The sequence below is a fragment of the Mya arenaria genome, chromosome 12 (genome assembly GCF_026914265.1).
Source record: "Mya arenaria isolate MELC-2E11 chromosome 12, ASM2691426v1".
Lineage (NCBI taxonomy): Eukaryota > Metazoa > Mollusca > Bivalvia > Myida > Myidae > Mya > Mya arenaria.
In genome coordinates, this window is record NC_069133.1 from 26,851,206 (window position 1) to 26,865,547 (window position 14,342).

The 14,342-nt window shown below is 40.6% G+C and overlaps 1 protein-coding gene across 1 annotated transcript; it reads right to left on the minus strand.

Annotated features, from left to right (window-relative positions):
- Positions 1–7,660: 7,660 nt before the first annotated feature.
- On the minus strand, positions 7,661–14,065 carry LOC128211801 (uncharacterized). The gene is made up of 5 exons (XM_052916872.1): positions 13,726–14,065; positions 13,376–13,452; positions 11,307–12,636; positions 10,639–10,875; positions 7,661–9,111 (listed from the first exon to the last, which is right to left on the minus strand). The coding sequence occupies exons 1-5, from the start codon at positions 13,874–13,876 to the stop codon at positions 8,828–8,830; spliced, it is 2,079 nt and encodes a 692-aa protein (XP_052772832.1). The 5' UTR covers positions 13,877–14,065; the 3' UTR covers positions 7,661–8,827.
- Between the last annotated feature and the right edge of the window lie 277 nt (positions 14,066–14,342).

Below are 14,342 nucleotides of genomic sequence, written 5' to 3' on the forward strand. Positions count from 1 at the left end.
TATTTGATCTTTGGGTGATAAATTAAGTGCTAAACATGCAAATATTGTGATTATTTGTAGTGAAAAGTGACAAGTGAACACTTGCGTGTGAACATAGTTGAATTGTGGAAGTGATTTGTGTGCTTAAAAGAACATTTTGACACTTGGACATTGTAACTTTAGTGTTAAACAGTGATAAGTGATACTTGTGATTAAGCTTTGTGAATGTTAGTGCATTAGTGAACTTAGTTCAGAATGGCAGAATTTGTTGATGAAGACAGCGATATGGAGTGGGAGCATGAGACCTACCTGTACCCGCCATTATCCACATTCAGCGGAAATGAGTCGGACAGTGATGTCAATTGGGATACATTTAAATTTGAAGTTGAGATGTTGGTGGAAAGTAATGCCTATAGTGAAAATGAGATACTTATGAGTATACGGAAATCATTGAAAGGCGAGGCATTTGATATAATGAGATTTCTGGGTGTGAATGCAACTGTTAAAGAAGTTTTGGTGAGGTTAGACAGTAACTATGGAAGTTTGGAAAGTCGAGTAGAGGTATTAAGAGATTTTTACTCATTGGATCAGGGTGCAGAAGAATCAGTGTCTAGGTTTTGCGCAAGAGCTGAGTATTTGTTTTATAAGGCAATAAAACTTGATGGTTTGAAACAAAGTGATACTGAAATTTTGAAAAGAACTGTGCATAAAGGTTTAAAAAGAGATATTAGGCATCTTTCATTCTACAAGCTGGACACTGTACAAGATTATGATACATTTGTTTTAGAGTTAAGACGTCTTGAGCTGGACTTAGAAAGAGATAAGAAAGTGGAAACTGAATCAAACATATATAGTAACTCGGCACAAGAAGTTGATAGTGAACCTGAAGTGAATGAATTAGTTAAAAATTTATATCATAGAATTGAAATTTTAGAAAAGGAGAGAGAAAGTGGCTATTCAGCAAATACTTACAGTTTTGGAAGAAATTATAGAAGATACAAACCCCATTATGATAGAAGAAGGCCACAGTTTTACCCAAGAAGGCCAACATATACTCATTCATTTGCGCCTGCCTGTTACCAATGCAATAAAAAGGGCCACATTGCAAAGGACTGCCCGATAATAGTGTCCAAGCCCATAGTAAATAATCTGAACAAGACGAAGAGGGATACTCAGCTAGTAGGAGACACGAATGAAACAGATGTAAAAGTAAATGGCATAACAGCTAAAGCACTTATTGACACTGGAAGCTGCGTGAGTGTTATGTCGAAGGCATTTTATGACAGTCATCTCAGCCACATTATAATTGAGCCAGTGAATGAGGTTTTGAACGTGGAATGTGCCAATGGTGAGAACTTGCCGTATGAGGGCTGCATTGAAGTGGAGTTAGATGCTGGACAAGGACTACAGTCAGCAGAGACACAGCCTTGTTTATTTCTTGTCAGTAAAAATACTCAGTACTCTGACAAAACTCCACTGATACTTGGAACTAACATCCTCAACATACTTCTGGAAGGATGCAAGTTAAATTTTGGCGAACAATTCTTACAAAAGGCCAAGCTTCATATGCCATGGTATTTATCCTTCAGATGTATAGTTATCAGAGAACGGGAGCTGAAACGAAGGAAGAATCGTATAGCTGTCATCAGATCTGTCAACCAGAGAGTTATATTGAAGCCAAATGAGAGCCTTGACATTGAGTGTTACACAGACAAGGAATTGGAATATCATAACACTACTGCTCTTATTCATGAGGCTGATGATACCTACCTGCCTGACTTTGTGGACATTACACCTGGAATAATATACTATGAATTTAAGAAGAATAAGCCAGTAACAGTAAACATTTCAAACCTCACCACCAACACCATATCCATCGCTCCAAGATCTATAATTTGTGAACTTCAACCAGTTACAATTGATAATGATGTGCTAAATCATATTGAGAACCAGTCAGTGAAGGACGTGTTAAAAGAAGTTCATATAGACGAGAACATGAAGCTTAATGCAGATCAGAAAAGACAGATTGATGAATTACTAGAGAAACACCGCGACATTTTTTCAACTGGAGACACTGACATTGGCGTGTGTGACATGATGAAACACCGCATAGATTTTCTCCCAGGGTTCGAAACACCATTTAAACAACGCCATAGACGTATACCACCAGATATGATCAACGAGGTTAGACTACACATAGAACAGCTTCTGGCTGCAGGCATTATACAGAAGTCAAGGTCGCCATGGGCTTCTAATGTAGTTCTTGTGCGGAAAAAGAATGGCAAGCTGCGTATGTGTGTTGACTATAGGCAACTGAACAACCGATCAGTCAAAGATGCTTACGCACTGCCACGCATCGAAGAAGTTTTTGACATCCTTCATGGCAGCCGGTTCTTTTCAACGATCGACATGAAGGCCGGCTATCATCAGGTCGAGATCGAAGAAGGTCACAAAGAACGCACAGCATTCACCGTAGGACCACTGGGCTTCTACGAATATATTAAAATGCCGTTTGGTATGTCAAACAGTCCAGCAACTTATCAGCGGCTGATGGAGGAGTGTCTTGGACCCCTGAACATGACCATCTGCGTGATATATCTGGATGACCTGATCATATTTTCTGATACTTACGAGGAACATCTGAAACGACTTGACATAGTGTTAACAAGGCTCAAGGAATGCGGGCTGAAGTTATCACCAGAAAAGTGTTTCTTTATTCAGGAGAAGGTACATTTTCTTGGCCACGTAGTCAGTGAAGAAGGCATTGAGACAGATCCCGCCAAGATACAGAAGGTGCGTGACTGGCCAGTACCCAATAATGCAGACGAACTTCGCTCGTTCCTTGCCTTCGCTGGGTATTACAGGCGGTTCGTGAAGGATTTCAGCAAGGTTGTACGACCACTATCCGATCTCCTTCCGGGCACTGCGACCAAAAAGTCTAAGCACAACAAAAGCAGGAAACCTGAAAAGGAATGGCAATGGACTTCAACAGAACAGGAAGTATTTGAACACCTGAAAGAAATACTTACCCATCCACCGATCCTTGCATACCCTGATTTCACCAAACCCTTTGAAGTACACACTGATGCTTCGTTCAAAGGAATAGGAGCAATATTGTGTCAAGAACAGGACAAACAGAAAAGAGTCATAGCCTATGCAAGTAGATCTTTAACCAAATCAGAGAAGAACTATCCGGCTCACAAATTGGAATTTTTGGCTCTAAAATGGGCACTTACTGAAAAATTCTCCGATTACCTGAAAATAAAACCCTTTACAGTACTTACAGATAACAATCCTCTTACTTATATACTTACCTCTGCGAAACTTGATGCTACTGGACAGCGATGGGCATCTGCACTTGCACAATACAATTTCGAAATCACATATAGAGCTGGACTGAAAAATGCTGACGCCGACGGCATGAGTCGATATCCCGATGTAGAAGAAGAGTCAGAAGAAGGGAGAAGGGTAAAGATTGAGGACAGCACGGTCAAGGCGATATGTGGAATTATTGCACCACCATATTTTGAGACATTGCCATTAATGAATATCAGTATAGTTGATGCTACCGAGATGCCAGGACAGATGATGGCCCAGAAAGAACTAAGGGAAGTAAGACGGAAACAGCGAGAAGACCCGTTTATTAATTTATGGGATTTTTAGGACATCGACTTAAGATATTCTATGAATACTGCCATAGATCTCAAATATGTTAAACAGCGAAACGTTGCCATGATTATTAAACTTCATCGGTATTATCATTTTACATTCTGTCAGATTTTGTGTGTACAGATATTTAATGATATTTTTCAATCGTTTATATTGTTTCATCATTGTAATCAGTCCTCAGGAAATATGAACAAATCCTGAATGATTTATATTGTTTTAGTTTTGAAATGAACGAGAAATAAAAAAGAAATATCTGACCATGACAAATGCAATTTTAAAGCTTGATACTGCTTGGCTCATTTTCCTCGTTGGCTCAAACTTGATGCAAAGGACAAAATTGTTTTTTACTCTTTGTAAGCATTTTTGTTTGGCTCTATTTTTGCGAGGCTCGAAGTTTTTTGGCGAGTCCCTGGAATATCGAGCCAACATGTTTTGACTTTAAATCATTGACATAATTATACGCAAATGTATTTCCATTTTCTCTTGTTCCTATTTTCCTCGTCTTGTATATTTTCTTAACAAATAAGATTTACACCTTTTAGTGTTTTATTTTTTCTGACCTCTCTTTTCTAGAATTTTGCCAATTATATACCATGATAAGTATACACATGTTATACACAATCAATATTTACAGAGGTTCTTTTTATTTATTAAATGGTGTATCTGGAAAGTTTTGAGACTAATAACCCTTTACAGTTGTACATGTATTTGCTGGTGTGCACTGGTAGAGACCACATGAACTCTCCTGTGTCAACTAGTAGAGATTAGGTACTCACTGGTTTGCACTGGTAGGGACTATGTGTAGTCACATGTGTGGACTAGTAGAGACTATGTGTGGTCACCTGTGTGGACTAGTAGAGACTATGTGTAGTCACCTGTGTGCACTGGTAGAGACTATGTGTGGTCACCTGTGTGGACTAGTAGAGATCAGGTAATCACTGGTGTGCACTGGTAGAGACTATGTGTAGTCACCTGTGTGGACTAGTAGAGATCAGGTAATCACTGGTGTGCACTGGTAGAGACTATGTGTGGTCACCTGTGTGGACTAGTAGAGATCAGGTAATCACTGGTGTGCACTGGTAGAGACTGTGTAGTCACCTGTGTGGACTAGTAGAGATTAGGTAATCACTGGTGTGCACTGGTAAAGACTATGTGTAATCACCTGTGTGGACTAGTAGAGATTAGGTAATCACTGGTGTGCACTGGTAGAGACTGTATGTAGTCACCTGTGTGGACTAGTAGAGATTAGGTAATCACTGGTGTGCTCTGGTAGAGACTATGTGTAGTCACCTGTGTGGACTAGTAGAGATTAGGTAATCACTGGTGTGCACTGGTAGAGACTGTGTGTAGTCACCTGTGTGGACTAGTAGAGATGAGGTAATCACTGGTGTGCACTGGTAGAGACTATGTGTGATTACCTGTGTGGACTAGTAGAGATAAGGTAATCACTGGTGTGGGCTGGTAGAGACTGTGTGTAGTCACCTGTGTGGACTAGTAGAGATTAGGTAATCACTGGTGTGCACTGGTAGAGACTGTGTAGTCACCTGTGTGGACTAGTAGAGATACGGTAATCACTGGTGTGCACTTGTAGAGACTATGTGTAGTCACCTGTGTGGACTAGTAGAGATTAGGTAATCACTGGTGTGCACTGGTAGAGACTATGTGTAGTCACCTGTGTAGACTAGTAGAGATTAGGTAATCACTGGTGTGCACTGGTAGAGACTATGTGTAGTCACCTGTGTGGACTAGTAGAGATTAGGTGTACACTGGTAGAGCCTATGTGTAGTCACCTGTGTGGACTAGTAGAGATTAGGTAATCACTGGTGTGCACTGGTAGAGACTATGTGTAGTCACCTGTGTGGACTAGTAGAGATTAGGTAATCACTGGTGTGCACTGGTAGAGACTATGTGTAGTCACCTGTGTGGACTAGTAGAGATTAGGTGTACACTGGTAGAGCCTATGTGTAGTCACCTGTGTGGACTAGTAGAGATTAGGTAATCACTGGTGTGCACTGGTAGAGACTGTGTAGTCACCTGTGTGGACTAGTAGAGATAAGGTAATCACTGGTGTGCACTTGTAGAGACTATGTGTAGTCACCTGTGTGGACGAGTAGAGATTAGGTAATCACTGGTGTGCACTGGTAGAGACTATGTGTTGTCACCTGTGTAGACTAGTAGAGATTAGGTAATCACTGGTGTGCACTGGTAGAGACTATGTGTAGTCACCTGTGTGGACTAGTAGAGATAAGGTGTACACTGGTAGAGCCTATGTGTAGTCACCTGTGTGGACTAGTAGAGATTAGGTAATCACTGGTGTGCACTGGTAGAGACTATGTGTAGTCACCTGTGTGGACTAGTAGAGATTAGGTAATCACTGATGTGTACTGGTAGACTGTGTAGTCACCTGTGTGGACTAGTAGAGATTAGGTAATCACTGATGTGTACTGGTAGACTGTGTAGTCACCTGTGTGGACTAGTAGAGATTAGGTGTACACTGGTAGAGACTATGTGTAGTCACCTGTGTAGACTAGTAGAGATAAGGTAATCACTGTTGTGCACTGGTAGAGACTATGTGTAGTCACCTGTGTGGACTAGTAGAGATAAGGTAATCACTGTTGTGCACTGGTAGAGACTGTATGTAGTCACCTGTGTGGACTAGTAGAGATTAGGTAATCACTGGTGTGCTCTGGTAGAGACTATGTGTAGTCACCTGTGTGGACAAGAAGAGATTAGGTAATCACTGGTGTGCACTGGTAAAGACTATGTGTAGTCACCTGTATGGACTAGTAGAGATTAGGTAATCACTGGTGTGCACTGGTAAAGACTACGTGTAATCACCTGTGTGGACTAGTAGAGACTATGAGTAGTCACCTGTGTGGACTTGTAGAGATTAGGTTATCACTGGTGTGCACTAGTAGAGACTATGTGTAGTCACCTGTGTGCACTAGTAGTGATAAGGTAATTACTGGTGTGGGCTGGCAGAGACTATGTGTAGTCACTGGTGTGCACTGGTAGGGACTATGTGTAGTCACCTGTGTTGACTAGTAGATATAAGGTAATCACTGGTGTGTGTTGGTAGAGACTACGTGTAATCACCTGTGTGGACTAGTAGAGGCAACGTGTAATCACTGGTGTGTGTTGGTGGAGACTACGTGTAATCACCTGTGTGGACTAGTAGAGACAACGTGTAATCACTGGTGTGGACTGGTAGAGCCAACGTGTATTCACTGGTGTGGACTGGTAGAGACTACTTGTAGTCACTGGTGTGGACTGGTAGAGACTACGTGTAATCCCTGGTGTGGACTGGTAGAGACTACGTGTAATCACTGGTGTGGACTGGTAAAGACAAGGTGTTATCACTGGTGTGGACTGGTAGAAACTACGTGTAATCGCTGGTGTGGTCTGGTAGAGTCTATGTGTAATCACTGGTGTGGGCTGGTAGAAACCACGTGTTATCACAGGTGTGGACTGGTAGAGACTATGTGTAATCACTGATGTGGACCAGTAGAGACTACGTGTAATCACTAATGTGGGCTAATCACAGTTCACCAAATGTGCCATGTTTAACGACGCAACATTCCTTGAACCGTTCATTTTTTCCGCCTGCATACACGTCACCGACCTTCATTGAAATCAACACACAACTAAGACTCATCTTTGAAAGGAATTAACGGGAGTCTGGAAAGCGTAATATTTTGGTGATTCTGGAAAATTCTTACCTCAGTCTTCGGTGATTTGGGGTTAAAGTGGACGAATAGCAGGCCTGTGGCCTCGAATAGCAGCGGAATGAAGTCCATTCCTAATTTTGTTTTCTTTAATTACAACCTGAGACAGCGCCCGGAAGTGTGCGTTCAGCGTTTTTTTTTGCGGGTTGGAACCTGCCTCGTTTGGCAGTATTCAAAATATAACGGTCATAGCGGACCGTTATCTTTCGCTGACGGCCAGTTCGGATACCTTTTACAACAGAGCCAGTGTCACGGTCCCTCTGCCGTATCCGGCCAACCACTGCATGATAAACGTTATAATGACCCCCGACGTTACGTTTTCTCTGTCCAGGCAGAAGCCTCCCAATGATATGTTCCATTCCACCCAAGGGTAGATGTTTTGGAACAGCCATTATAAGTCTCAAACACTTCCACTGTAAATTTTATTCAAAAATCCACGCTAATAATAATAATAATAATAATAATAATAATAATAATAATAATAATAATAATAATAACTAAAATAATAAAGTCCGAAGCAAGAATGACCTTAATTTACTATTATTTTTTGGGGTAAACATGTTCAAATGGTAAAACTCTTTAGTCGTTGGCTTACGCACGATCTATTTGGTTTACATGTAGACATTTTTATGAAATGCATAAATATGCAAGAAAAAAATCTCTGTCATCTATTATAATGTAATTGGGGTCAGATTTCTGGTCGTTAACTATTTCGGGAAGTCTTGTTTAAAACTGAAAAAATAGGAATGTTTAAATAACCTCAAATGGTCTTAAAAACATTACCAGGACTTACTAACGATTATTTCATTGGAACTATATACTTTTCAGATAAAAATAGGCAGAAATAATGAATAAGCATGTACTCAGGCGATGCAAACAGACATCACTGATTAGTTGAGACTTTGTCATCTCCAAATCCTTAAAAACGTTCCATTTCACTTGTGTAATCCATTTCACTTGTGTCTGCAGATCATGGCTATTAATGGTTGTAAGAAATACAGGTGTTCTAACATATCATTTGAATGTTTAGAAGTCAGTTTACACTTCGGTTTATTAAATTTCGTGCTTCGTCGTATCGAGTCTGATTTACATAAGGTTCAACATTGCATATCTTATTACATTATCATTTTAGTGGGTCAGTGCTGTTAGGTACTGCAGTTATTTTTCAAAGTCTTGAATCAGACTTTAAATTTCTGGTGCTGAACATGAAAAGCTGTCCTGGTAACAAAAACTGCTCCTGTCCCCATCCCCCGGACAACAAACTAACATGAAATATCAGTCAATGAAATACATGTATGTGGTTGCCACCTGGCTGCTTCGCGCTGTATTAAAATACATATGCTTCCCCGTGTATTTTTTAATGCAAATGGATTTTTATTGTTGTCATTTATGGATAAATTCACTCAGAAAAATCACAACATGTACATTTTAAACTATAAACTTAAACGACACCCTTATTTCTTCTTTTTCGAATGACTCTTCTCTGATTTTGGTGCCGGTGGCAAGGGGCGCCAAGCAGGGACCGGCTCATGCACACTTCCCGTTTCTGGCATATTTGTGACGTCAATCTGTGGCGCTTTTGAAGGTTTTTGCGTGGACGTTTTTGCTCCAGATTGCATCATCACTTCCGGTCGGCTAACCTCTGTCCTGGACGGAATCCTCATCCGGTCGCCATCGTCCTCTAGCTCCAGTTTCTGACCGGTAACTCTTTTCACCGGCACTGTTTTTGAACTCACAGCTGCAATGCAATGTGAATAAATGTATACCGTACCGACAACATGCAGGGGGTCCAACGTAATTTGTGTTTGCGGAAATTTAAGTGAGGGAAATGTCAGATGCGGACTAAATGGCGGTTTGTAAAATAGTATCAGATTGATAATGTTAGCATTTTATTTGCCGTATTGCAAGACGTTCGTGTTACATTAAGAGTTCCTACATTGATATAAAGTGCAATAATTTAATGGGCACACATATGAATTGCTCAAATTGTATACATGTGTATCTGGAAAAATAGTTTTGCACAACAAATACGCAGGACGTTCTTATTGGCTAACAATTTGCCTTTTGTTATAAATATAAACATTGCTTACAGCTCGTGTCTTAATTGCACTTATATTAACGCACACTTATTCTGATTCTGTATCGAGCAAAAACTGCATAAAACTTCAACGCCACACATAAAAGGTGTTTAAACATACTAATATTGGCCGTATAGTGCCCATGTTAAGTGCACATTCAGTCGATAAGAAAAAAAGATGCAAGAACTCGATACAAAATAGATAAAATATGTACAAGAATGGTACACTTTGTCTAAAAAAAATCAGTTTCAAGTCACGCAAATTTCTATTTTCTCTTTGTAAACCTGCAATCGTTCAGCTTATACATTCAATAACTTTTTTGCTAAGGCCTCTAGAAGCACAGGTTAAAAAACCGAGGGAAGCTTACACGTCTGGCCTCCGGGTACGCGTATTTATATTCCGATAAAAGTGATATAAACTTACTTACACCCCCCCCCCCAACACGAAAATACGTTTACAAACCGCCATTTTGTTCCGCATCTAACATTTCCCTTTACAAATTACGTCGGACCCCCTGCCACGGCTGCTTATGAATGTGGTGAATTGTCTAAAACTAATTTAAAAAGGCACAAAATAGGTTAAAGCAAACAAAAGAACCTTTTGTTTTTAATTGCATTTTTACTCACGTGATCAAAACAAAACAACCTGTATGATTTGTGATAAAAATATAAGCCTTAATATTTTTTTCAATTAATAGCTACGTGGCCACATATTTCCCAAGTTGAAAAAGCGCCAAAATATCGCTACTCTTGTTTTAACTGTAAAAAATCATATGTTTTGTTTTGTTTTGATCATTTAAGTCAAAGGAGTTAATCGTTATAATAAGGGATCCAAACGAATATTCGAAAATTCGATCAAACGTTTGGTATTCGAATGTAAAAATTGGTATTCGAATATTCGAAAACAAAAGTTCAATAAAGAATATAAAAAACCTTTTGCCTACAACACTGTTGTTGTTTATAAAGTGCATTGTCTTGTTTTTACAACTACTGGCCCCTAATGCATCAAAAAAACAAATGTGTCCCTTTTAAGAAGGAAACTTATAATTTTGGAAAATTCATACAAGTAAAATTTCAATATACAGTAACTTAATTGCAGCCTGCATATATAATTCTCTGTATAATCAATATGCCTTATGTTAACGTCATGCTTGTAAAATAATTAAGTCAGAAATAATCAGATTTTACCAGCAGTGGCATGAGCCGCCTCTGACATCAGCTGTTCGGCATCCGTGAGTAGCCGCCCGGCTCCCTCCGCTATCAGCTGTTTGAGGGCCAGGATTGTGAGCGCCGTGTTTGCGTCGTCATTGTTGACCAGGTGGATGGAGCGCAGGGAGCCGCTAGCCGCAGGGTGGCCGTAAGCGTACAGCAACACGGCATAGAGGAAGGCCTTTGCACATATTTCAACCGGACACCCGAATATACCTAAAATAAGGAACTTGTTGGTTGGATTTCGCCTTGAACGATTTCCTCATTGGCACGAACTGGACGTTAGGGACCGATTTCTTTATATTCTTTTTAAACATTCCCGCTTGGCTCGACATTCGCGAGGCTCGACGTATTTTGGCCGGTCCCTGGGATATCGAGCGAATGGGTTGCGATTGTATATGGACAGTGGACAATAACTTAACGCATTTGCTTCATATACTTAGGTGGTTGTAAGATATGCGTCTAAAATATATACATCAAACATAGATCAAAATCACTTTGCTAAAAACAATATTAGTATCATGTTTTATTTTGACAGTTCGTCGGACAGAACGAAAACACGAGTACCAAAATAAAACATCGCCAAGATAATCATTTTAAGCTGAGTCTTTGCAAATAAAACATGTGCGGCTAAGAAAAACAGTTACCGGAACTGATCAGCGGCACGGAGATAGTTGAGATTTTCAAGATGTCGTTCCCGTAAGAGAAGGAGTTGAGGAACGCCATAATGAGCTGGTGTGTACAGATCTTCTCGCCTACAACCCGGCTCCAAATTGGCCCCACAGCGTGGATAACGTTCTTTACGTTAGGATTTAATTTCCCGCCCGCGCACGTGTGCATGACCTCCGACGTCTGCAAGTTCCCCTTTGTCTTAACAAACTCATCGCACTGTTTTTGAAGCTCGGGACTGGCGTTGGATGCAATGGCCCAGGCGACCCCGCCGCCATTTACGAGACTGCCCATCGCCGCGTTCACAATGACGTCAGTCTCCGCCATTGTTATAAGGCCTACGTAAACGTTGACGGTTACAGGGCCAAACTCAAAGTCCAAGAATTTGATCTCGTCTGGATTTTTTGTGAGAATGTATATGTCTCGTTTGACTTTTATTTGAGAGTGTTCCCTATGGGAGCTCTCAGCAGATGCCGAGAAATGCACGTGCATTCCTTTATGTCCGTGGTGCACATGTCCCGGGTCATCCCAGTCGCTAGGTTCCACCTCGACATGTTTTTTGGACCCTTTATCTCTTGTCCTGTCATGTAAAATACTGCTTGGATGGTCGCTATGCAATACTTTATCTCTGTTCTGGTCATGTAAAATACTGCTTGCATGATTGCCATCCCCGCTCCTGTCATATACAAATCTACTTGCATGATCGCCATCCCCGCTCCTTTCATGTAAAAAACTGCTTGCATGATCGCCATCTCTGCTCCGGTCATGTAAAATACTGCTTCGATGATCAGCATCTCTGCTCCGATCATGTAAAAAACTGCTTGCATGATCGTCATGCAATGACTGATGCATGCTAGGGACACTTATCGGACGTACTCCATCGTCCTCATGATGTTTTGCGCCTGAAGGTTTAATCTGTGGGTGGTTATCACTATGCTTCTCCGTTGTTTTCGTCTCACTTAAGTCTTTCGATTTCCTTGGCTTCGGGATCGGAGCCCTGCTTTCATCTGGCCCCTCATCTTGGTTTGCATCATAGGTGTCCGGTTGCCTCCGCCGCTTGAACTCTTTTAGCTGCAGCTTTGTTTGAACTTTCGTCTGTGCGTACACCTGTTCCCTCATGATCGTGTCAATCTTATTCCAGGTCCATTCTAACTGATACCAGTTTCCACTCATACTCACTAAATTGCCTCCCTTGTCTCGATTTAGTGTGACATTTCCCAGATATTCTATTTCATCTCTGACTTTGTCCGTTGCCTGAATGAAGCTAGCTACATCCGCGTCTATGTCCGCAGTCAGCCTTGGAAAAACCTAAAAGAGGGACGGTCATCTATTATAAGCACTGTATCAGGTGCGGTCATGAAAACACCCTCAAGTCTGAATTCAGTCTAAAGTGGCAAATATGCACATCTTAATTTCACCGGAACTTTCTTTCTTAGACTAGTTGAGTCTAAATGCTATAACTAATCAAAATTTTACATGTTTCACATCTGTAATACGTAATTTTAAGCGATTCTTTGCTATACAATTCTTCATAATAGTACTTTTCTGAGTCTGAGTGTAGACTTGGACTTGAAAATATTCGTAATCATTTCTCCATGTTATTTTCTATGCAAAAAGAAGAATAACGATCACTTATAGTTTACTATTCGGGCTTATACGTCCGCCAGTCAGATTGACGGACAAATTTACACTCAATCATGTAGAACGGCTCTGATAACCAAACTCAGTGCCTATTTTACCTTTTTTTCCTCCGATATTGACATGAAAAGTGAACTTTGGGGAACTGCCGATTTTGGGGGGGGGGGGGCGTGGCCCGGTCGCCACCCCACCCCTAAACTGCCAGTGTGTGTGTGTTGTGTGTGTGTGCGTTGTGTGTGTGTGTGTGTGTTGTATGTATGTGTGTGTGTGTGCGTGCGTGCGTGCGCCTGCGTGCGTGTGTGTGTTGTATGTGTGTGTGTGTGTTGTGTGCGCGTGCGTGTGCGTGTGTGCATGTATGTATGTAAAAATGTGTGTGAATGCATGTGCGTGCGCGTGTGTGTGCATTTACCTGCAAGTATGGTAGTCTCTGTACTGTAATATCATCTTCTAAGTAGTCGTCCGACTGTGCAATAACGGTTTCAGCATCTGTTAGAGAACGTAAAAGGCGCTGCATAATATATATGAGAGAGAAAGAGAGAGAGAGAGAGAGAGAGAGAGAGGAGAGAGAGAGAGAAAACGGTTTCAGCTTCTGTTACAGAGGGGGGGATAGACAATAACATTCATATTTAGTAAAGACTTTTACATAAAGTAATTGATCAGCCAAGGTCAGCTTACTATGCTGCATGCAAATAATTGGTTTATTATGCAGAATTTAATACAATCATGATTCAATTGCAATTTCTGCAAACTTGTACTTACTGAGTTCGTCTTCCAAAATAACAACGGCATCATTGTTGAACAAAGGATAGTAGATTTCCCTCACTCTCCACCCTCCTTTCTTTGAGAAATATATCTTTAAATCCTTCTCTGTACATTGCATAGCTATGCGAGATACCCTCACACCGGACATCTTAAAATCCGTGAACCAGGAAGTTTATTTATTTAAATGCATCGATAACTGCATAACCCAGTGCATGTCAACAAAGTGAACGTAAATACATTCCAATATAGCACCGCTAAGTCCTCATTCGTTTTAAACTTAGTCTAAGGTGTACACCTAAACAGTTAAAACGAAACTTGATTTCCATTAACTATGTATGACTGATCATAATTTATTGATCTTGAGTTCAGTTACAAGCATTGTGGTAACAGCAAAGCCCGCCTATATTTAAAATAAGCTGCCATATCTTAACACTAAAAATTGCCAATGTTTATATAGCCTCAAATGATCTTCATTCCAACGGGACGTACGAATTACGATTTTGTTTTGGCTACGACTATATCTCTATTTAAGCATCAAATAAGTTGAAATAATGTATAAGCATAAAATTATATACCATTAGGCGGTTCAACCAAACGTTACTTGGTTAATGTTT

Bases quoted from the DNA above. Each gene is read 5' to 3' on its own strand.
- LOC128211801 (XM_052916872.1), bottom strand. From the start codon at position 13,876: ATGTCCGGTGTGAGGGTATCTCGCATAGCTATGCAATGTACAGAGAAG. The intron at 13,453-13,725 runs GTAAGTACAAGT...GTTCTCTAACAG, and splicing joins TATTTTGGAAGACGAACTCA to ATGCTGAAACCGTTATTGCA. The intron at 12,637-13,375 runs GTAAATGCACAC...TCCCTCTTTTAG, and splicing joins AGAGACTACCATACTTGCAG to GTTTTTCCAAGGCTGACTGC.